The sequence below is a fragment of the Pelodiscus sinensis genome, chromosome 1, assembly GCF_049634645.1.
Source record: "Pelodiscus sinensis isolate JC-2024 chromosome 1, ASM4963464v1, whole genome shotgun sequence".
NCBI lineage: Eukaryota > Metazoa > Chordata > Testudines > Trionychidae > Pelodiscus > Pelodiscus sinensis.
This window is the reverse complement of record NC_134711.1, coordinates 299,614,964-299,640,134: the sequence shown is the minus strand read 5'-3', so window position 1 is coordinate 299,640,134 and position 25,171 is coordinate 299,614,964. Positions and strand designations below refer to the sequence as shown.

Here is a 25,171-nt window from a genome sequence, read left to right as displayed (position 1 = left end):
ATAGATTTCTCCACTCTGAATTAATTCCCTACTGAATGGTAGCAGTCCAGCACTGTAAACTTTGAGAGCTATTGCCACACACTTCCCCAGGGTCAGTGGGGGGCCTCATTCACACATTCTGGCGCCTCAGGGCAGGGGCAAGCCATTCCCAAAGTTCAAGGAATGACCCGTATTCAGAAGTTCTGCAGCCACTACTGATCATCCCATCTCTGCATCACAGTGCAGTCCCACCAGTCTATGCTTGTCCCACAGGGCCAGAACCGGCCTTCCACTATGTCCATAAGATTGACTGGCAGCTGAGCTTCTGAGTGCTACGGCTTGCATGAGCAGCAACGCCACACTGAGCCAAGATTCATACTTCTCCTCCTGGAGGAGCAACACGTGCATGCTCTCAGAGTACTGTGCATGAGGCTCACCATGGCACACATCAGCATCACCCTGGGTTGCTGCAAACCAAGACCCATGCTTGCACTGCTCTGGCATCTTCACGGGCAATGAGGGCACAAAAAAGGCACAAACACACTGCTTCCCCTCGAGCTCATCCAAGGGGGGGACGGACTAGATGACTGCATCATCGGACACCGACCGCATGAGTCCATAACCGTCTGCTGCACAGTCCCGGTCCCAGCGCGCACTGGGAGCAAAGCTACCTGCGGGGCCTGGCTCTGGGGGAGGGGGCCACGCGCTACTGCGCCCTGTATGCCAAGCTTCCCCGCAATGAGGCCACGGACCTTTGCAAAATCGGGTGGCCAGGAATCGACCCTATTAGATTTCACCTGCTCTCCTAGCGTAGGCAGGGCCTCTGGCCCCGGCACCCACAGGGCGGCGCCAACAGCTCCCAGCATAGAGCTTAGGCGGCTGCGTGGCTCTCCCCGCCCCGGGGCCGGCCACGGGCGCTCTGCCGGCTCCCCCCGCCACCGCTCGCCGCCACGGCCGTTAGCGCGCGCGACGCTCCCAGCAGGCGCAGAGCATCCAGGGCACAGCCGCGCGCACCCAATACCACCGTCCTAGCCCCGCCCTGCTCTCCCGCGGATTCTTGGGAGCGGAAGTGAGGTCATAGCGCAGGCGGAAGTAGTGGTGGCTCGTGGGTGAGGGGGTCGAGATGGTAAGTTGAGGGCCGGAGGACGTTGGGGGCTGCGTCCGGGACCCGGTCGGGGGAGGGGGGAATGTTGGGGCCCGCGCTGAGTTATGGGGGCGTCCGGGCCTCGTTTTCGCGGCGGGGGCTGGGGGAGAGGCGGCTTGTGCCCGGCGGTTCTGTGCCGCGGGGGGAGGGGGAATGAATCAGCAGCACGAAGCGACCCCGCTTGCCTCGCCGCCCCCGTAGTGCCACGGCCCCCGTGGCTCCTGAACGCCCCTCCCCCCCATACTCACACCCCCGGTGGGGTGAGTGTCCTAGGCGCGGAGTGTGTCATTCTGGCTCCCCTCCCCCGCTGCCTCTGGATCGTTTCCTGCTCAGCATCGCTAAGCACCGGCTGGGACACGAGTGCGGCTTCACGTCGTTAGTGCTTCCTTGCCGGGGGGGAGGGATTTTTCTCAGCTTGTAGGGTACATTTGAGGGCATTTTAAAGCTTGGCTCTGCTGTCGTGGGGACTGGGTAATTACTTCCAGAAAACCGAAACCTGAGGTTAAGTTGGGGCTTGAAGGAGGACGCCTAATATTGCAAGGCTTGAGGCAGAAGTTGATAATGCTGCTGCTCTCCCTTTTCCTGGACTTTACAAAGATTCACATTAGGTATTTGGGCTTGCCATTTGTTCAAGGTCATGTGGCTTGGGGACTAACAACAGGAATTTGGGTTGAAAATTGGAGATGACAGAAAAAGATGATTATGTTGATCTATCACAGGATGACTATGAGCTGCATGCAGGATATGGGTCTGAAAAAGGGCTCCTGCAATCGTAGGATGTATCAGGCAAGTTATTTCTAGAAGAAGTAGGAAAGTGTTATTACCTTTGTAGGAGGGCTCTCGTGAGATCTGGAATACTGTGTTAGTTCTGCCATCCCTCCCATCTTCAAGTTTGAATTTATTTTCCTTAAACAAGTGCAGAGAATGGTCTTAGAGAGTCAGTAAAGTAGCACAGGGTGAAGCAAGTTGTCAATATTCCAGTCGACTACCCAATAAGCAAAGGACTGGTTGACTACTTGCTTACATCCTTAATCTGTTAACTATTCCTCCTGTATTTTCATATTCCACATATGTGTGATAGTAGTGCACGGATATTCCATTGTGCTTAACACTGTGGCTGCGTCTAGACTGGCAAGTTTATCCGCAAAAGCAACTGCTTTTGTGGGAAAACTTGCCAGCTGTCTACACAAAAACACTGACATTCTACTGTCCGAAATCAGTGCTTCTTGCGCATATGCTTTGACGTTCCCGTTCGGGCAAAAGCCCTTTTCCGGAAATGTTTTTGTGCAAGAGGGCCAGTGTAGACCGCTAAAAACTGTTTTGCGCAAAAAAGCCCCAATGGCAAAAATGGTGATCAGGGCTTTCTTGCACAAAACCGCGTCTAGATTGGCACAGATGCTTTTCTGCAAAAAGTGCTTTTGTGGAAAAGCGTCCGTGCCAATCTAGACGCTCTTTTCCACAAATGCTTTTAACAGAAAAACTTTTCTGTTAAAAGCATTTGCGGAAAATCATGCCAGTCTAGACGTAGCCTGTATGTTCTCATAGTAGGAAATAGTCTCTGTCCAAACCACTGACTGTTTAAATAGACAAGAAAGGAAGCATGAGAGAGAGAGAGGGGAAACTGAGGCAGAGAGAGATGAAGTGGCTTATCCAAGGTCTCTGTAGCTGAATGGCACAGCTGGAAATAGAGCCCAGATCTCCTGAGTGCTGTCCAGTTCTCTCCAAACATTCATTTGACTGTTTTATGTTTCCTGAAAAATCAGTGCCTTTAATCCCATTCCAGTAAATAAATAAAAATGTACATACATTTTGTCGATCTTCCCGGAGCTCTCTGTAATTTGTCATTCTGTTTCTGAGGTATGAAAATGTTCAAAACTGAATTAAATACAAAAATCTGCAGACAGCTGTCCTAGTCAAGCCCTATGAAGTGAAAATATCTTCTTTATTACTCTGGCTTTGCATATAGAAAAAATCACAATTGCCATGTCAGATCAATAGTCCAGTTTCCTCCGTCTGATTGGCTAGTACCAGATGCTTCAGAGAAGCGTGTGAGGAACTTTGTAGAGGACAATTGTGGAATAATCTACTCGAAGTTTCTTGCTAAACCCTAGTTCAGTGTTTCTCAAACTGCGCTCCGTAAGGTTGACAAAGTGGAAACATCGATAGGTACAACACATACAATCAGTGGACCGCTGGGGCTCCACATACATTTTTATGCATGTAAAGGGCTCCAGAGTCCAGAAAGTTTGAGAACTGCTGCCCTAGTTGATTGTATGTGTTATAATAATGCCCAGAAACCCCAGTCAGGATTGGGACCCAGTTTTTGTAAGTACTACCATACACATAGTAAAAGACAATTAAGTTCTTTTTGTTCTGCCGTAGCAAGTTTTAGAGGAGAAGACAGCAGACTGCACTTTTCCAAGCGGTCTAAGCACTGCTAAATCATCTCAAGCTAAGTTTTCTGTAGTCTGTGAGGCCACACAGCTGCCTAGTTAGTGTCATGCAGTCTGTCCTGGCTGGGGAAGAGTTGACCTGAACCTTGTGCCCCCCCACCCCCCATGCAAATGTGGCTGAAGCAGCTCAGCCGCAGAGCTGCCCCCTCTCCCACCTTTACTGCAGCTGGAACGACCTGGCTCTGGAACTGCCACCACCCCCACCATGTCTGGAGTGGCTCAGCCCCTGAGGCCTCCCCGATTTGCTGTAGTTGCCCTCCTCGAGTTCCAGCTGGCCACACCCTAGAGCTTGGAACCTGCCGGCACCAGGGGAGGACCACCTGTTATACAACCCCAGTCGTGGAGCTGCCTTAGAGAGGAGAGGTGATTTTCCCTCCTAGCCCAAGTGTTGCTGTGAGGGGAGAAAGATGGGACGAGTTCTCTCCTTGCTGCAGTAGCTCTGGAGCACCCTCCTTCGTGCCAAATCTTTCAGCCTGGCTTCACCCCAGAGTCTGCACTTCTACCCAGAGCCTTCACACTCCTACATCCCAACCCTTTACCCTAGACCTGAGCCCCCTCCTTTACTCTGTAGCCCTTGGTGCCACCCCCACCACATGAATTTTGTAATATACCCCAATATGAAGTAGGGATGTGAAAGTGTAACTGTATACCTGGGCTCATCGGTTAATGTGAATGGTTACACACAGCCTCCCTGTATGTGCTGATGCAGCAGCACTCAGAGGAGGAAGGAGCCAGTGTGTGCAGAGAGCATGGAGCAGCCTGAATTCCTCCCTCCATGCTCCTGTAGCCAGCTTAAAAACTGGCTTTCCACATAAGTCTCTGGGGAGCTGCCTGCCCCTGCATGTAATTTTCACTGGTTACACAATTACTTAATTATTAAATGCATTTTAGCATCCCTAATATAAAGGTAATGTATCAAACATCACCCCCATCTTGGTGCACATAACAAAATTCATTTCACTGAGGGGTGGGAAAAATTAGAGGGAATGCTGGTCTCAAGGTGTCCTAATTAAATGGCATTTATAGTCTCAGTTAAAAAGCCTTCATTCTGAAGATTAAGGTTTGTGCATATGTAATTTTAAAGAGACATGAAACAACTCATTGGTTAACTGTTTTTTGGTATAAAGGGCCAAGAGATTAATCTAAATTTCCATTTATCATTTAACAGAAGCATTGAGTGGGACCTAATTCTGTAAAAGTAATCCTTACTTTTTGTTTCAGAATTCCAGAGGAGTTGGCTCTCAGCTGAAGGATAGTATCCCAATTGCTGAATTTTCAGCTAGTGGAGCATTTGGAGGTCATGATATTCTACGCAAAGGGTATGTATGCCTTGTCTGCTTGCTAATATACTAACAGCCACATTGAAATTCTAAAGGACGTAGGAAGAAAGTTTATATTTATTATGAACCTATTGTAGAATATATACTTCTTGGGTAATTTACTTTATACCAAAATATATGCCTAGTCCAATGATTCTCAGCCTATTTACCAGTGAGGGCTACATAAGCAGCTTTCTGAGTGGTAAGTGGGTCACATCCAAACAATATATATATAACCAGTAAATCTACATCGGACACAGCTATGTGCTTATTGGGCTGTGGGTTGAGAAGCACAAAGTGACTAGGCCAGTGAATAGTTATAGTAGGAGCATTATGTGTCAAGAGCTTATTTCCTATGAAACTTACTCTTAGAAGAAAATAATAAATACAGCCATGTAATTAGTGGTCTGTAAAGAATGCACCTTAATTTACATCCCATGAACTTTGTCTTTAAAAAATGTAGTTGCTTGTGCTATTTTAACATTGGCCAAAATGATAGACTTCACCTGTGAATGGCACATTTAATAGTATTAATAATGTGGAAAATGGTTTAATATACATCTAGAATCTAAGTGTGAATACTTTGGTTGAAATTTAAAATGTTTATCAAATACTGGCCACCACAAACAGACTCTGCTCTGGCACCAGCCCCTGTTCGTGGCAGCCAGGGCTGGCCATGGACAGGGGCCACTGCAAACAGGGGCTGCTTGGTGGCAACAGCCTCTCATAGAGGCAGCAGGGGGGCGGCACCAAAGAGAGCACAGGGTGAGTAGGGACTGAAGCGGTCCCCATTTGTGCCGTTTGTTTGCTATGCCTCTGTCCCCCATGGAGATAGTGCTGGGAGGAACCAGCTCCTGCTCCCCCTCTTGCTTAGTTGAGTTTCTATTCGACTGTCCGATAAGCATTTGTTATCAGTCAACTAGTCGCTAACGTCCCAAAGTCTGACCCCAATACTTTCCCAGTCCTGAATTTCCAGAGAACCACCTACTATTAAGACAATCTGCTGAGGTCCAGAATTGTAAGTTACTATGTTACTCCTTTCAGCCTCAGCAAATTGTTTTGCTACTCCTAAGATGTACCACAACTCCCTGTACACCTGCTTGTCTGCCTTGCCAGCTAACTCTTCAGGCCTCTGTTTCCAAACCTTGCTTTGCCGGGGGAAAAAAAAGCAGTGAATTTCCAAGTTCCCCAGAAACATCACTCTGCTGTGTCCAGCCCTCTGAAACATTTGCAGAAGTAGTTCTTAGTTACTTCTTTAAAGAGACAATACACTACAATTCATTAATACAGGGGACATGGGGTTTGATAAAAGTTCTTATTTCAATCACAGCACTGAATTGATTTACTGTAAAATTAAAACAAGGTGATTTAAGCAAAACACCATGGCTGCGTCTAGACTGGCAAGTTTTTCCTCAAAAGCAGCTGCTTTTGCAGAAAAACTTGCCAACTGTCTACACTGGCCGCTTGAATTTCCGCAAGAACACTGACGATTTCATGTAAGATTGTCAGTGTTCTTGCGGAAATGCTATGCTGCTCCCGTTCGGGCAAAAGCCCTCTTGCGCAAAAGCTTTTGCACAACATGGCCAGTGTAGACAACGTGGTATTGTTTTGCGCAAAAAAGCCCCAATCGTGAAAATGGCGATCGGGGCTTTCTTGCGCAAAACCACGTCTAGATTGGCACGGATGCTTTTCCGCAAAAAGTGCTTTTGCAGAAAAGCGTCCGTGCCAATCTAGACGCTGTTTTCCGCAAATGCTTTTAACGGAAAAACTTTTCTGTTAAAAGCATTTGCGGAAAATCATTCCAGTCTAGACGTAGCCCATAGGTTTAAGTGATTTCAAGAATAAGGAATAAAGATAGAAAGGATTACAAGGAAATAAAAGTGAAAACCCTTCTAAGAATAAAATTTTATTTAAGTGTCTTGTTCAAAGAAGTGTTTTTCACCAAAGATATGTTTACACTTCAGTGTGTATTCAGTGTTTGCACTAACACACAAATTACAGTACTAGTTCTGGGGGAGTTCAAATGCAACAATTGCAGGAGTCATAGTAAAAATTGTAGCACTCCCCCAGAACTAACTAACTAAGGGCTCAGGCCCAGGGTCCCAAAACCAGACTAGGGTGCAAAGTCTGAGTCTGAGTCAAGTTGTGACCCAGAGTTCAAGTTCTATTGCTTTGCAGCATAGCTGTAGGCCAAGTGGACTTGTGCTCTGGGAGTCTTCCAGAAGTATCCCACAGACAGACTTTTTTATCCTTCAAACAGTCAAGTTGAGTGATCAGTCAAATTTTCCCATGCTGCACCATAAACAAAGGGCTATAGTGGCCACATTTTGGGAAGGTGCTAAGGATATAGGTGGTTGGACTTGGACCTGTATAATGCAGTGTAAACACAGGAACCCCAGGTTAAGGCCCAGGGTTCAACAATTTTTAACCTGGGATTATAAATGTGCATAGGTGCTCAAGTTAAGGTTAACAAATTCTTGTAATTCTGGGTTTACATTGTAGTGTGGACGTACTCAATATGGACAAGCAGACTTTAAATTCCATGAAGAGTCCTCACCAAAAAATGCTTGGTTCCTTTGCTTCCTCAACTGAAAGTTAATTTAGGGGTTTGCACGCACCTGTCCCCGCCCCCCCCCCCCCCCATAGTCTGGTAAAATTTTGAAATGTATTCTTCTCAAGTGTATCCCGAGATAAATTTCCTTTTCCCCTGCTGAGTGTGGATGCCATGCTGTAGTCTCTGTGCTGTGTTCTCCTCCACTGGTGACTTTTACAGTGTAAATGATCTCTTCCTGCTGTTTCTCATACAAATGAATATCCCATTGAATTTGTCCACACCTGGTCTTTTTCTGTTGTTTGGGGAAAGCTGTTTACAGCCAGGCTAGAAAAACATGACTAAAAGGTGCTTATCAAACCCTCTTACATGACTGGTTTAAAGTTCTTCATGTACACATATAACACACAAATATTAATGATAAGTGAAAGATTGATTAGTTTTTCAATGACATACCACATTAGATCCTTTAGATACTGACTGTAATTTAGTGAGTGGGGGTACACTGAGTTGGTCAGGGCAGGTGAAACTCATTGTTGGATACTAAGCAGGCCCCTGTCCTTTGGAACAAGGATCATACTTGTTGGGAACCACTGATCTACCTTTTCCAGCATATGGACCCCTATTCAATCTGTTAACATTGTGCAGACCCCTCCTCCCAAACAGTATAGCTGTGCCTGCAGCCTGCACTGCTTCCCAAGCAGTGTCCCTCAGCCCGCTTAGGAAGCAGTGCGGGCTGAGGGACTTGCTGGCTGCTGGCACGGAGCCTCTCAGTTCCCAACTTTCTGCAGACCCCCTACAGTACCGTCTCGGACCACCAGGGGTCTGCAGACCACAGGTTGGGAACCACTAGTGTAATTATCCATAAGTGAACCAATAATAGCAAGAAATAGTCAAGTATTCAAGCTTAAGGTGTCTTGTCATTGGGAGCTAGAACTAGGGGAAGAGAAACTATGACTGTTTTTATGTGAAGCTTGAAACTGAAGCAGAAAAAAGCTGAAGTCCTTTACAGGTTTTTCCTTGTTCTAAATGAGAAATAATTATAGTGGCTTGATGTTTGTATCTAGAATTAGTGTCATCCTAGAAATGGATGGATTAATTTTTGGTTCTCATGTGACTATTTTAAAAACTTTGGTTTGCATTTCTAGCTTTACAAGTGTGAAAAATGAACTTCTGCCCAGCCATCCATTGGAACTGTCAGAAAAAAATGTAAGTGCAGTGCTCATTTTGGGAACCTCTTAATGCTTTCTTACCAGCAGCCAGTTACAAAGTTTAATTATAGGCCATTGTTACTGTTAACTTCTTGACGAGTACATTTTCAGTGCATCTCAGTGGTTAATAGGATCCTAACATTAATGGAATGAAAGTGCCTCACAGCTGTATTGTTTTGATATCATGCTAATAGTATTTCATTATGAATTTTTGGTAGGTGGCACTTGGATAATAGTTGAAAGAACAGGTAGGGCTTATTTCAGCACAGGAGATTTGATGCGGTAGAACTAAACATTTTCAGGAGATATATTTTTGAGTTCATTCTAATAATATTCCAAAATATGATTCCTGTATTATGCTGAAATTATTGTTCTTTTTGCTGTAGAAGGTTATAAATTGTACAAAAAGCATTGATAGCAAAGAAACCTAAGTATCTGTGTATGATATTGATGTATAATAAGACCCACTTTTAAATATCAAAAGATACTGACAAGACTAATGTAAGCTATGAGAAGTTAATATTTTTCTTCTGAACTTATGATGAAAATTACAGAGACTGACTAAACCTTTGATGCTTTGCTTAGAGAGGATTTCCTGCCCGGTAACATATATTTCTGCTTACTCGTGTTAAATATCTTTTTTGGAAACATAACTGGCTACTACATCAGTGTATTGTTATCATACGCATTATCGATATAACTTCTAAATATTACAAAATTTTTTAAAAATGAGGCAAAACACTATCTTTTGTCACTGTATGTGCTGCTGTCAGTAGCATCAGGGCAAATATGGAGCCAAAAAATACGTGCAAAATATATACTGCAAATACGTGCAAAATGATTTTTTAGTTGATGCTTGAAAAGTTTATTTAACAAAAAAAGCATTTTGACTGGATATCTGAAACCAGTACCTGTTACACATATGCTGTATTTTTTATTATAGCTTAGTGCCAGAGTACCCCGTAAGGAGTCAAGACTCAACACTTGCTTTCCTAAATGTTTTAAAACATTAGAACTTGTGTATAAGGTATTTAACAAAAATAAATATCTGCTGAAATCATATAAAGTGATTTCATTATATTAGAGATAGGAAAAGTTTGCCAAACACGAACTTCTTACTTTTTTCAATGATGGCGATGATGACTCTTCCTGTCCGTTCAAAAGATCTACCATGGCTTCTTTTAGACCAGGTTTTATTGAAATTGCTTAGTGATACACAACTATACCACTTGGTGGAGTCCAATGTATCCTGCTTGCCAAAAATAACCAAGTGCTGTTTTAGCCAGTAGCAAGCAGCATGTATAGTAATGCATGATTTTAAAATTAGATTTTCTTTCTCAGTTGCTTAAAACAATTGCACAAAGGTTAATAAAGCTAGCAATCTAGCAACCTATTTACTGCTTCGTCTTTTTTCCTGAGGATTTAGCTGTTCTTTGAAGTATATATTTTTTACAAATATATGTTCTATAGGTGTAACTAAATGCAGTTTTTTAATTTTTTGATAGTTTCAGCTAAACCAAGATAAAATGAATTTATCGACTCTGAGAAATATTCAAGGACTTCATGCTCCTCTAAAGTTGCAAATGGAATTCAAAGCAGCAAAGCAGGTAGGTAATTTTTACCTATTCTAGTAATATGAATTGCCTTACCTAAGTTATAGACATACACATAAACATGCTTTTTTAAAAGCATTTGTTTATTTCAAAATACATTAGATAATATCATCTTCAATACATTTTTCAAGCAAACTCTAAGCAGAACTGGCTTTACTGCATATGATAAAACCTAATGCTGCTTATTTGAAACATTCAGAGTTCTGTTGTTTCAGAAAATTCCAGGTGAAATGATGCTGACCCTCTTAAGTCATATGTGGAATTCTTGCATCCTTCAGGCCTTGGGAAGAGGGCTGCAGAATTGAAGTAATGGCCCTGATTTCTTTCTGCAAAACCTCTTGAGAAACACAGGAAAGGAGCTCTGCTCCTGCAGCCTAAAAGTGTTTGGTGGACTGTAGTGAACAAGGAGGTGGGAAAGAGATCAGGACATTGAAACTCTACGTACATCTCCTCTTTATTCCCTCATCTCCCATCAGCCCTTTTTTGTAAGCCAGGGAAGTTAACTGTGAGTCAGCCCCCCAAATCAAGTTATTTGGGAGATTGAGGCCACCACCCCATTCTGAGTTCACTGGGGATAATCTTTATATTATGGATAATTATACATTCAGTATGTCCACAGGCATACTTTGTTAAATACAAACAAGTATTATAAGTAACTTACCAGCTAAGTGTTTCTATGTCAAAGACAGTTACGAATACAGGTATGCTGCTGGCTGTTACGCATCTGGTGATCTGATTTTTTACATGCCATTTTAATCAGTTTCCTTATTACAGGTTGGACCTCCCTGGTTCAGCACCCTTGGGACCTAACCAGTCCCACATGAGGGATTTTGCCAAAATCAGTGGAGGTCATTTCTGGCCCCCCAGCCACCAGCTCCCATCTCGGCTGTCTCCGGCTGCCCTACCAGGCAGCCTCATCACCTCCGTGTGCTGGGCTGCTGTGCCTTGCTCCTGATGCCGTGCTGGGTAGCTCTGCTGCCTTCACATACTGGGCTCCCGCTGCCTTACTGGACAGCCCCACTACCGCGCATTAGGATCCCACTGTCCTGCCAGGAAGTTCTGCTGTCCTGCCAGCCTGCATGGCTCCCAGTTGCTAGCCTTCCACTGGGACTCTCTGATCCTAGAACCAGACCATAAATGTTGCCAGATTAAAGAGTCCTGGTTTAGTGAGTTTCAACCTGTACAAACTCAGTGACATGCACAGACCTTTTCTTTTTTCCCCAATCAAGCCTGAATATGGAGAAACCTGCATTTATTTCTCACTCTTGCTGTGTTTTCATAGATCCAACGCCTTCCGTTTCTGCATAGCTCAAATATAGCATTGGATACACTGAGAGGAAATGATGAATGCATTGGTTTTGAGGATATTCTTAATGGTAAATATATTTTCTTTCAAAGGTTTTCTGAGCTGTCAAAACTTTCTCAAGACTATTAGGGGAAGGTGAGATTTGGAAGCTCTCAAATTCTCTCTGTCCCCAAAAGTTAGGTTTTTTACATTATTATTTTTTTAATTAATGTAAGTTTAGAGGCTAGAAAGGGGATGTATCAGGAAAAAAATAAATATAGTGAAGCCCCCACTTCAGTGGCATATGTGAAGGGGGAATCTGTCTGCCTCCTTGTTTAATCTTGTTCCATGAAGCCCCTATTTAAATGTAGAACCATGTGTGGTATTTGTTTCATTCCAAATAATTGCTGGGATTTTTAATGTATTCTGTTTAAACTGATTCTGGTATTTTTCTTTGGATATACTATCTTACCTCTTAGATTTGGGCTCTGTGTCTTTCTGTACACACTCACCCACTTGAAACTAACATTCACTGTTGCTTTTTAAAGTACAATGATTCTCTAACTTCTTTAAAACTTTTTTTTTTTAAACTGGGCTTTGATCACCGTTGTGTAAAACTTTCTTTTGTCACACTCATGTGTGACAACTTAAAACAAAGCTTAAAACTTGTTTTTCTAGGTCACATATGATGTATACCTTTTTGATGCTGGATAATGAAGCTCCTACTGGGCCATGGGATGGTTGTGGGTCAGATCCAGCAGTTAGGCAGGCCGGATGTCGCCAGTGGGCCTTATTTTTCTCGCCCCTGACTTAGAGGATATATAGTCATGTCTTATGATTGTTTCTGTTTCAAACTGTTACTAACTTGGCAAATATTTTACTATTTTTTTCTAGACCCCTCACAGAGTGAAGTTATGGGAGAACCACATGTGATGGTCGAGTACAAGCTTGGTTTATTGTAACACAAATGTAATCCAAACCTGCTGTTCATGAAAACATTTCTTTATGTATCTTTATAGTATACTACAGGTTCAGTGTATAATATTAATATGACATTGACACAATGTTTTTGTTAACTTACCCGCAGGAGATCTCTTGCCTTACTTGATGAATAGGCACATTAAATGTTTAAAGTCTATTATGATTTGTTCTCTGCTTACTGTCAGTATAAATGTCCTATGATGGTATTTTAAAACTGTACAAGAAGAAAACTCTTCATATATTGCTCAGGACAACAGCTGCTTAGTTTTTGAAATATACATATACAAGAAGTACAAAAATTGATGTGCATTTTAAAATTGATTACTGTAGGTAAATGCAGGGAATGGATATTCTTGCAAAAGAACTTTTTGAATATAAAACAGGCATTTTCCACTGAATCACTTTCTGTTCTTAAACTCTTTTAAGCATTGAATAAAAATTTGCTATAAATGCTGTGGTTTCCAAAATATATTTAATTGTAACTCAAGTCTCTATCCTCCAACCTAAGCAATGCTCCTCTCACGATTTGCAGCCCCTTTAAGGAACCTCAGTAGCTCACTGGTAGAAAAGAACTGCTCCACATGCTTTTTTCCCCTCATGCTAAGGTGTCAGAGATGCTCATTCACTAGAACTCAGTTGCCTCATTGAATAGAATTAGACACTTATACGTAATGAAAGTTGGGAGCTGAATTTGGTTTACTTAGCTACTTTTGATAGGAGAACTCCTTGGGATTTCACAGCAGCCTCCCTGTGCTCTACTGCTTTGTGGAATTAAAGCTTCTGTAGCCCTATTTTGGACTGACTCTGTTCCAGCTTACATGGAAACTTAAAATAACCACCTAGTAATATTTAAATGTTAAGGGGGAAATACCTCTATTGAGAGAGGAAAATGTACAATTAAAAATGACAGACTGCATAACAAAGGGTCCCAGCAAGAACATTCATTTTTACATAACTGCAGAACCTGACATTAAAACTGAACTGACTTGGTTGTAAGTAAACTCTCAGGTGATAGCCAAAGAGAGATCTCAAAATTAAAAAGTATAAAAGGTATTTTTTTAAACAAATAGATTTAACGCGGTTTAAAAACACCGTTTAAACTTACTAATTTAATTTACACAGGTTGTGTTAAAGTTATTTTTGAATAGCTTTTAGCATGACATTTATTATTAATTATTGTAGAAAGTTTAGAACAATTCCCCTGTCTAATCTCATACTTCATACAATTGTCAATGTGTATTATGTACACTTTGAGAATGTTACCAACCTAAATGTTAGGGACTGCTGCATCTTTTATAAGCAGGGTCCTATCTTAAGGAGTATACTCCAGTATCTGAACTTTCTTCTTTAAAAAAAAAAAAAAAAAAATCATTCTCCAGGTCCCATGCTTGCAAAGAAAACTGCCAAAAATAAGCTCCATGCAACTAATATAGTGAAGTCTGCCTACTTCTCTAAATGGCCTGAAACAGTAATTCTAAGACATGGTTTACTGCATCCATTGAGCAGATTTGCGTGTTAACTCATAGAATAATGCTGAGAACTTAAATGTTAGGGTACGTCTAGACTACAGGGTTTTGTCGACAGAAGTTTTGTCGACAGATACTGTCGACAAAGCTTCTGTCAACAAAGAGCGTCTACACTACATTCAGTTCTGTCGACAAAGCAAGGTGCTTTGTCGACATGGCAGTGTAGACGCAAGGACAGTTTACATGCAATAACACCTTCTGTCGACAGAGTTCTGTCGACAGAAGGCGTTATGCCTCGTAAAATGAGGTTTACCAGCATCGACAAAACTGCTGAGTTCTGTCGACGTTATGTCGACAGAACTCAGCGGTAGTGTAGACGCAAGTATAGTTTTGTCGACAAAAGTCCACTTTTGTCGACAAAACTCTGTAGTCTAGACACACCCTTAGTGTTGTTCACTACTGTATCATTGCTGATCATTTCCTCAGAAACCATCAGGCACAAGTTCATTCCACAATCCTATGACTGTGCACTAAAAGCCCCAACTGTTCCCTGTGCCTGTGGGCCAAAACAACCTGTTTCCCTTCCTGCCAATTCTTTGGTGCAGTTATGCATTTTTAATATAAAATCTTGCAGTGAACTGAACAATGTTGAGGCAGTATGTTATGGTCCAGAAGGGATACTTTCCTGATATGTCATTTTTATATTTAAATTAGTAAAAAGAAATTTAAATTTAAATTAGTAAAAAGAAAAAACCCTAAGGTGGCTGTAGAATTTCCTGTCTGCGTCCCTGGAGAGCTGTGAAAGTTGGGAGTCTTGTTATAAAACCAAATTTAGGTCAAGTTTGCTGTCGAGTATGTAGGGCCTTTTATCTTCGCTTAAGTGAAGTTAGACAAATTAGTGAACAAAAATAGGTCTATTAATTTCTTGCTCTTTAGAGTGGTTTACTTGGCCTTTGCTGTGGGCAGCCAGTAATTAGTATTATTTGCTGCAAATGTCTGATGCAACTATTAAGTAACTAGAATTCATGGTGAGACCTTGGCATAAAGAAGAGTAGAAGGAAAAATTGTCTTACCATCAAATCACATTGGCTGGCAAACAAGCTTAATCTCAGGCTACGTCTAGACTACAAAAAAAAGTCGGAAAAAGATGCACACATTTGTGGTTCACATCTTTTTCCACTTTTCTTTCAAAAGAGGCTTTTCCTGCCAAATTTCAGAAAAACCTGCTCTTTCGAGCCATCCCTTCTTCCTCATACAATGAGATTTACAGGCATGGCAAAAACACATCTGATTTTCCAAAACAATTTTTGGAAAAGGGGATGCATTCCTTGGAGGCGGCATTGCTTTTCCAGGATACCTCTAGTATCCTGGAAAAGCGCTACAGTCTAGACATAGCCTCATTCTCTTTATGGTTTCTGTGGCTATGTCTGCAGGCTTTTTTCAGAAGAAGCTTTTCTGGAAGAGATCTCCCAAAAAAACTTCTTCCGAAAGAGAGCATCCACACTGCCAAAGCACATCGAAAAAGTGATCTGCTTTTTCAAAAGATAGCATCCATTCAGTGTGGATGCTATCTCACATTTAAGCTGTGATTGCTAAGGACGGAGTGGCCACCAGGGCACCTGTGCTTTTTCCTCTTTCCTCTTCTTTTGAAAAAACTTCCTCTTCCCCGTCCACACGCGCCTTTTTTCGACAGAGCTCTTTCTCCAAAAGACGGTTTCCTCATAGAAAGGAGTTTACCAACGTAGGAAAACCCCTAAGGTCTTTTTTTTCCCGAAAGAATGCAGTTGCAGCGTGGATGTAAGTGAAGTTTTAAAACTCTGTAGTGTAGACATAGTCTAAGATTAGCTAGCCTTTTACTGTCCATGTAAAGGATCACAAAATATCCCAAAATGCTGTTTTGTTTAGGTAAAGATGTTTGCATACAATGTGATCTCCAGTCATTTAACTTGAGTCATGCACATGCTATTTTGTATCACTGTAGCTGCATCACTGGAGATATTTAAGAGCAGGTTAGACAGACTTCTGTCAGGGATGATCTAGATAATGCTTGATCCTGCCGTGAGGGCAGGGGACTGGACTCAATGACCTCTTGAAGTCCCTTCCACTTCTAGTGTCTTATGATTCTATGAAATTAAGTATGTTGGTGGACTGAGCTGCTTCAAAATATTACTCCAGCATAAGAACATAAGAACGGCCGTACTGGGTCAGTCCAAAGGTCCATCTAGCCCAGCATCCTGTCTGCCAACAGTGGCCAACACCAGGTGCCCCAGAGAGGATGGACCGAAGACAATGATCAAGTGATTTGTCTCCTGCCATCCCTCTCCAGCCTCTGACAGACAGAGGCCAAGGACACCATTTTATCCCTTGGCTAATAGCCTTTTATGGACCTAACCTTCATGAATTTATCCAGTTTCTCTTTAAACTCTATTATAGTCCTAGCCTTCACAGCCTCCTCTGGCAAGGAGTTCCACAGGTTGACAACACGCTGTGTGAAGAAGAACTTCCTTTTATTAGTTTTAAACCTGCTACCCATTAATTTCATTTGGTGTCCTCTAGTTCTTCTATTATGGGAACTAATAAATAACTTTTCTTTATCAGCCCTCTCCACACCACTCATGATTTTATAGACCTCTATCATATTCCCCCCTCAGTCTCCTCTTTTCTAAACTGAAAAGTCCCAGTCGCTTTAACCTCTCCTCATATGGGACCCGTTCCAAACCCCTAATCATTTTAGTTGCCCTTTTCTGAACCCTTTCCAAGGCCAAAATATCTTTTTTGAGGTGAGGAGACCACATCTGTACACAGTATTCAAGATGTGGGCGTACCATAGTTTTATACAGGGGCAGTAAGATATTCTGGGTCTTATTTTCTATCCCTTTCCTAATAATTCCTAGCATCCTATTTGCCTTTTTGACTGCTGCTGCACTCTGTGTGGAAGTTTTCAGAGAACTGTCCACGATAACTCCAAGATCTCTTTCCTGATTTGTCGTAGCCAAATTAGCCCCCATCATACTGTATGTATAGTTGGGGTTATTTTTCCCGATGTGCATTACTTTACACTTATCCACATTAAATTTCATTTGCCATTTTGTTGCCCAATCACTCAGTTTGGTGAGATCTTCTTGGAGTCCTCACAGTCTGCTTCTGTCTTGACTATCCTAAACAGTTTGGTATCATCTGCAAACTTTACTACCTCACTGCTTACCCCTTTCTCCAGATCATTTATGAATAAGTTGAAATTGTATTGCTTTGTGTATGGTTATTTGTCAAAAGAACAATATCCAAACATTTAGAAGACTAGACAGATATCTACTTTATTATATCAAAAGGTTGTTTGAATTTATACAAAAGTATAAATATTTCACTTGTCAAATCACTCAATTGCTACAAATTTAAGGTTTTATCAAAACTGCAGAGTACAGTAATGCCAGGAGGCTTCATGCAACAGTCTAGATAAATGTATAAATAATGCATTATCTACTTGTTTCAATCTAAGTGCTATATTTACCAGAAACATTTTGCACCTCTATACAGACACAAGTCTACAAAACCTGGTAATATACATTGTGTGCTGCAAGACTGACCTAATACGTTCTATTTTCCCACCCATGTAATATGGTCAGCTATGAAAATTCTCATTTGGACCAATGAAATGACCTTGTTGCAGAACTGGGGTTTTCGGATTACTGGCAGATACTGCCAGGGACAATGACAGAACAACTATAAAGAATGGGAAATATGACGGCAAAAATTTCTCCTTTTTGAATTGCTGCATTTTCCAGGAACTAGACAAGGCAGCTTCATTCTACATAGTTAATATCAGAAAATATTTTATAACCTGTTCAGATTAGATTGTGTGTGGCCTAGCTGAAGGGCCTAAAAACTTCACATCACACTTATGAAAAAGTGTCTTGTTTTCTCATTAAATACTGTGCACATCTCTGAAGCAAAAAGTTATTTACAATTCACGTTTTTTTCAGTGTGTTAAAGAGCCTTTAGACTCAAGGAAATCATATGCAAACACTTGGAAGGTAATAAAGTGATAGGGAATAGCCAGCATGGGTTTGTGAAGAACAAGTCATGCCAAACTAATCTGATAGCTTTCTTTGATAGGATAACGAGCCTTGTGGATAAGGGAGAAGCGGTGGATGTCATATACCTAGACTTTAGTAAGGCATTTGATACGGTCTTGCATGATATTCTTATTGATAAACTAGGCAAATATAACTTAGATAGGGCCACAATAAGGTGGGTGCATAATTGGCTGGATAACCGTAGTCAGAGAGTTGTTGTTAACGGTTCTAAATCCTGCTGGAAAGGGATAACAAGTGGAGTTCCTCAAGGGTCTGTTTTGGGACCCGTACTGTTTAATATCTTCATCAATGATGTAGATATTGGGATAGAGAGTACGCTTATTAAGTTTGCAGATGATACCAAAGTGGGTGGGGTTGCAACTTCTTTGGAGGATAGGGACATAATTCAAAATGACCTTAGCAAGTTAGAGAAATGGTCAGAGGTAAACAGGATGAGGTTTAATAAAGAGAAATGCAAAGTGCTCCACTTAGGAAGGAACAATCAGTTCCATACATACAAGATGGGAAGCGACTGTCTAGGAAGGAGCATGGCGGAAAGGGATCTAGGGGTCATAGTGGACCACAAGTTGAATATGAGTCAACAGTGTGATGCTGTTGCAAAAAAAGCAAATATGATTCTAGGTTGTATCAACCGGTGTGTTGTAACCAAAACTCATGAAGTCATTTTGCCACTCTACTCTGCACTAGTTAGGCCTCAGCTGGAGTACTGTGTCCAGTTCTGGGCGCCACATTTCAAGAAAGATGTGGAGAAATTGGAAAGGGTACAGAGAAGAGCGACAAGAATGATTAAAGGTTTAGAGAACATGACCTATGAAGCCAGGCTTCATGAACTGGGCTTGTTTAGTTTGGAAAAAAGAAGATTAAGGGGGGACATGATAGCGGTTTTCAAATATCTAAAAGGGTGTCACAAGGAAGAAGGAGAAAATTTGTTCCTCTTGGTTTCTGAGGACAGGACAAGGAGTAATGGGCTTAAAGTGCAGCAAGGGAGGTTTAGATTGGACATTAGGAAAAAATTCCTAACTGTCAGGGTGGTCAAATATTGGAATAAATTGCCAAGGGTGGTGGTGGAATCTCCCTCTCTGGAGATATTTAAGAACAGGTTAGATAGACATCTGTCAGGGATGGTGTAGACGGAGCTTGGTCCTGCCTTGAGGGCGGGGGGCTGGACTCGATGACCTCTTGAGGTCCCTTCCAGTCCTATTATTCTATGATTCTATGATTCAATGTGAACTGATGCTTTCTACTTAGTGAGTATCGTAAGTGTGTTGGTGGTATACAAATGTAAAGGAAGAAAAAGACCTTGGCCTGAAGAGTTTGCCGTCTAGATCATACACATCCGTTTACAGCATTCATCTTGATATGTCAAAGACTTTGCTAAATCTAAGTAGGATGTTCTTAGTGTGACTGACTGAAAAGAGGAAGGTCATTTGAGTTGCACATGCAGATTTGTGGTCTCTCCCATATGATGACAAAGATGTTTATCTTACCAGAGTTCTGCCCTTTTGCTGTTAAAAGTATACGCACAAAGTTGCTTTACATGCAGCAGCCAATTTCCTAACATAATAGTCCTAAGAAGGTGGCTAAAGTGAATTCCAACCAATTTACTTTAATCTAATTGCGGCACCAAATATCTGCTTCATAAAAACAGCAATTTGGAGCCTCTCTTTGCTTATTGATAGATTAAGGCAATCGTAGTTGTAAAAATGACATGGATTTTTCTTTTAAAAGAGCAAGGAGGGTATGCAGAGTTGTGCATTATATAATTGCAATTGCCTGCTGTGATTTGTGCACAAAGGTGTCATAGTGCAAGGCTAAGGATCCAGGAACTGAGTCTGAACTTCTGTTCTGGTGTTAACTTGTTTTGTGGCCCAGAGCAAGTCACTTAACCACTCTGTTTCCTCATCCCAAAACATGTGGTATCTACCTCAGAATTACTTAAATAAGTATTTGTAAAGTGCTTAAAAGATTAAAAGTGCTACACAAGTTTAATTACAATTAGAGTGCATTCAGTGCAAAACAATGAGATGTGTGGATTAAATTGGACATGTCTACATTGTTGGGAAGATCGATGCTGTGATGGTCGATCTTCTAGCGTTTGGTTTAGTGGAGACATGCTAAATCGAACACTGGGGGCACCCACAGTTGAAGCTGGTACTCCTTTCTGTTGAGGATTAAGGAAGTTGATGGGGAAAATGTTTACATCTCCCATCAACCTCCCACAGTGAGGATGGTGCCCTAGCTCAGCTTAAGGCAAGTCAACTCCAGCTATGTTATTTACATAGAACTGTGTATCTTAAGCCAACCTTCCCCCATAGTGTAGACCTGTCCTTAGGCATATCAAGGATATAAAAAAAATCCACAGAAGAAAAAGATATAAGTGGAGCTACATTACTGATAAATGAATGGTATATTGATAGGAGGGGGAAAAAGGAATACTGATTGAAATTAAAAGGCAGTAGATTTAAAACTGATTTAAAAAAATCTTTTACACAATCTGGCTTATGCACATGCTTAAGTTTATACACTGCAACTAATATTTGAAGTCAGACTATTTGCTGCATAACATGCATGTGCTTAAGTTTTTGCAAAATTGGGGTGTTTATAATTAGCCTGTATTATTGAAACAAATGATTTAGCATATTTTTACAAAGATTTAAAACATTTAGGGCCAAACCTTGGTTCAGTTGAAATTAATGACAAAACTCCCAGAACAGGTTGAACCTCTCTAGTCTGGTACCCTTAGAATCTAAATGGTGCCGAACCAGATAATTTTCTGAACCAGAGGAGGTCAATATTGTCTATCAACATTACCCACAGTTCTACTGCTTACTGGACTCTTAGAAGACATCTAGGGGTAAATTAGAGCTAAATAAAAGCACAGAACACTGAGCCAGGACTGGTGGCTGTAAACAGACTTTATGGGACCCTAGGAAACTTGGCCACACCCATGGTAAGTGGACATCTGGCTACTAAAATCATGCCAGACCACAGATGTTGCTGGCCAGAGAGTGCACAGCACAGACCGGTCACTAGGTAAGGCGGTATAAAGCGTAGTCTGTGTGGCTTTCTACTCTGCAGGTAGGGGGAAGGCTTTGTCTAATCTCTTTGTCTAATCTCCCTGCCCCCAGACCATTCTCAGCTGCTATTGGCTGGAAACAACCAGCAAATAAGAGCTGAGAGATTGGCTGGCAGATGAGGGCAACGCAAGTCTCTTTCTCCTGGCGCTGAGACACATGGGCTGCGTCTAGACTGGCATGATTTTCCGGAAATGCTTTTAACGGAAAAGTTTTCCATTAAAAGCATTTTCGGAAAAGAGCATCTAGATTGGCACAGACACTTTTCCGTAAAAGCACTTTTTGCAGAAAAGCGTCCGTGCCAATCTAGATGCGCTTTTCCGCAAAAAAGCCCTGATGGCCATTTTTTGCGGAAAACAAATCTCAGCTGTCTACACTGGCCCTTTTGCGCAAAAGGACTTTTGCCTGAACGGGAGCAGCATAGTATTTCCACAAGAAGCACTGATTTCTTACAGTAGGAAGTCAGTGCTTTTGCGGAAATTCAAGCGGCCAGTGTAGACAGCTGGCAAGTTTTTCCGGAAAAGCAGCTTATTTTCCGAAAAAACTAGCCAGTCTAGACACAGCCCTCGAGGGTGCAGCCTAGAGTTTGAAGTGGTCTGGGGTTGCAGCAGGCAGGGAGTCCAGCCTTTCTTGGGGACGCTGCAGTGCTGCTGGCCAGGAGACACTTAGGTAAGCACCTCCCAGCTACAGCTTCCCTCTGGAAACCCTGCCCCTCCCCCAGGTCACCAACCAAATCCACTGTACCCCCTCTTACACCCCTCCCTCAGGCCAGAATCCTCTCCTGCATCCAAACACCTACACAGACTCTGCATCCCATTCTCCTGACCCAACTCACCCCCCTCCTTCACTCCAAACTCCTCACACCATCTCCTGCACCCTAGTCCCTCACCCTGTGCACCCTTCTGTACCCAACCTCCATCCTCTCCACAGAAAAGTTCGGCCCTTGACCACTTTCCAAAAATTTGGAATGGTCCCCCTCCAACCAAAAATTGCCCACTCCTGAGCTAGGGTCAGGAACAGATACCTCTTCTCACTTTTGTCACTGCCATATACAAGACGGGGGATGGATATACTGTGTTCTGGCACAACAATTTCTATGTAAAATTAATAACTTAACTTATGAGTGAGATTATGTCCATATCCATCCAATGACTGTAGGAATACAATTAGAGATTAGAGTGTACACTGAAGGCGATGAGCAAAAGTCATCACAATATTGCAGCTGGTTGATGTGTATGAAACAAGCTGGCCTCAGCGGTGTTTCAACAAGCTGAGTGTCCATATCAAGAATCCAAAACAATGGAGCTGGATGGTTGGCGTACCTAAGAACACATTGTCTTCTGCTTAAAAATTCACACAGCTTAATCTGGGACAATGCTGGTTGTGTACCCTATGTATCTTGTGAACTTTGTAACCGATACTTGTAATTTTTCATAACCCAAGCTTAACCCCAGATGTACACTGCTTTCTTTTAAACCTGTGTAACGTGAATTTGATTTCAAGTATTTGCTCATTTTAAACTGTCCTATAGGCTCTACAGTAACACAAAAATCCTTTGAGATGCACACTGTGGGCCAGATCCTCAGATGGTGCAAACTGGCATAGCTCCATTGGCGTCAATAGAACTACAGTGATTTATACAAGCTGATAATTAAGAAAACTCTCACTGTCACACAAATTAAGATGACAAAGCTGCACCATATCACTTCAAATCCATTTCAGACCTGAGAGAGAACAAAATATGGCTCTGACATTTTTTTCTTAATTCTGAAAGAGACATTTGCAAATCCTAGAGCAGTGTTTCTCAACCAATGGTACGAGTACCCTTACAGATACTCAAGAGAAGTCTGGGGGGTATGTCAACACAACTGAAATTTAGAGAAAACTGAATGTTTGTTTTAAGATTTACAGCGCTTTATTATTTTTGTACATTTTACACCCAAAAATTTCATCGCCCGGCCAGCTACAATTAAGTTGCTTAAACAAATGTGTTACAATGGTAGAAAAAAATGTGTGACTGAAAAGTGTAGGTAGTGGGGTACTTACAATTTTTTTTAAAGGGGTACTTTATAAAAAAAAAGGTTGAGAAACACTATCCTAGATCATAGCCTATAAAAAGTCATTCTAAATTCTGATTCATAAATGGATAATTTAAATTGTTTTTGCTATACTTTAAAACTGATAGACTTTCTACACTTACCCTTTTTGCATAGTTAAATATAAGGATTATACTAATTCTAGCATCAAATAGGAAGACTGGAAATGCTAGCAGTTATATGGTCATTGTTGAAGATTTACTGTCCAGTTTTCATCTACAACTGTCAGACTCTCTCCCCAGTTTGTGCCACTACACATCAGAAACCCCGAGTAGGTGAATTCTTTGTTCATCTCTCATTACTTTCTTCACTGGATACTTCTTCATATTCACGTGATGCCAAGTCCTCTTCGTGCCAGCTGGTGCACATAAGCCAGCTGGAACAGAAAGATAAGCCACAAAGACATTTTTAGCTAAGATAGTAATGTATAGTATATGCTGAATCAGCACCAACAATATACCCAATGACTTTCTGCACAGAAAGGTCCAGGTGGCTTAATAAATAAAGCAATGATAATACTTGCTCTGTGTAACATGAGTTAGACAATCTCATTTCAATTCTCTGTGAAAAGCACTAAGTCACCATGCCTGATTTAGCACAAATTGGAACAAGCTGCAGTTTCTACTCTGCGATAATACCATTGCATGACATCCTCAAAAAGGATGTTTTCTCAGCATTAGAGTGAGTTTATTCTCAGGGCAGTGTACCATAGATGATAAGGCACTAATCTGGAGTGGAGAGGGATGTGATGATCTTCAGAACTAACTGTCATACTATTCTATAGTCCTTGAATCCAAGATGGATTAATTTACTGGTATGTGCCTATGACCATTTGTTCAGAAACGTTGTTCTGAAAGGAACTGTCCTTGTTATACCTGAAATTATAGATTGTGTTATAGCTCTCTGTATCTGAGGTACTCATTTGGCCTCCATTATCACAGTATCTAAGAACCTCAGTGTCTTTATTTTACTATTTTATTCTAAAATACTCTCCACTTCCATGACGAGACCCATTCTCTTCCAGCCCCATTAAACCTATTAGGTCAGCATCAATGATACATTACTCCAGTTTAAAGACAGGGCAATTCAATTTAATTAGAGTGGCATAAAACTGGAGTGATGTAGTAATGAATCAGGTCCAAGGTTTGGAAAGGTTGAAAGGCCCTCAAATCTGCAGTGTTCTTAATGTCTCACTGTTCTGATCTGCAAGTCCAGAACAAAAGGCATTTGAGGTAAAGTCTAGGTTTGAGGTTAAAAGGTTAACACTGTACTATCCCTGTTAGTAAATATTTAACTTTCTGTGAACTGGGAGAGTGGCTTTGTCAATTCCATTCATTTTCATTGATGTTTCAAATGTTTCAGATGAGTTGTTTATATTAGAGAGAATATCAAGTATCTTCATACAGGAAGATCTGGATGATCTTGTAAATTGGAGTGATAGCAATAGGATGAAATTTAATAGTGAGAAGTGTAAGGTTATGCATTTAGGGATTAATAACAAGAATTTTAGTTATAAGCTGGGGACACATCAGTTGGAAGTAACGGAGGAGGAGAAGGACCTCGGAGTCCTGGTTGATTATAAAATGACTATGAGCCGCCATTGTGACATGGCCGTGAAAAAGGCTAATACGATCTTGGGATGTATTAGGCGAGGTATTTCCAGTAGGGATAAGAAGGTGTTAGTGCCATTATACAAGGCATTGGTGAGACCCCATTTGGAATACTGTGTGCAGTTCTGGTCTCCCATGTTTAAGAAGGATGAATTCAAACTGGAACAGGTACAAAGAAGGGCCACTAGGATGATCCGAGGAATGGAAAACCTGTCTTATGAAAGGAGACTCAAGGAGCTTGGCTTGTTTACCTTAACCAAAAGAAGGCTGAGGGGGGACATGATTGCACTTTTTA

The 25,171-nt window shown here is 41.6% G+C and overlaps 2 protein-coding genes across 3 annotated transcripts in view; one reads left to right on the top strand and one right to left on the bottom strand.

Annotated features, from left to right (window-relative positions):
* The first annotated feature begins 978 nt into the window (after positions 1-978).
* Positions 979-12,986, top strand: POMP (proteasome maturation protein). Of its 2 annotated transcripts, XM_006138919.4 has the most exons (7): positions 1,387-1,731; positions 1,843-1,909; positions 4,798-4,895; positions 8,595-8,655; positions 10,163-10,264; positions 11,553-11,646; positions 12,450-12,986. In XM_006138919.4, exons 1-7 carry the CDS (start codon positions 1,685-1,687, stop codon positions 12,515-12,517), a joined length of 537 nt encoding a protein of 178 aa, XP_006138981.2. In that variant the 5' UTR covers positions 1,387-1,684; the 3' UTR covers positions 12,518-12,986. The 2 variants fall into 2 exon arrangements, with proteins under 2 accessions (XP_006138982.2, XP_006138981.2); XM_006138920.4 differs by lacking the exons at positions 1,387-1,731; positions 1,843-1,909 and adding an exon at positions 979-1,105.
* A 584-nt stretch (positions 12,987-13,570) lies between these two features.
* Positions 13,571-25,171, bottom strand: part of SLC46A3 (solute carrier family 46 member 3) — a 32,861-nt gene continuing 21,260 nt past the window's right edge. The window contains exon 6 of the mRNA XM_075919212.1: positions 13,571-23,642. Coding sequence (XP_075775327.1) covers positions 23,555-23,642 — 88 coding nt within the window. The 3' untranslated portion in view covers positions 13,571-23,554. The remainder of the gene's footprint in view (positions 23,643-25,171) is intronic.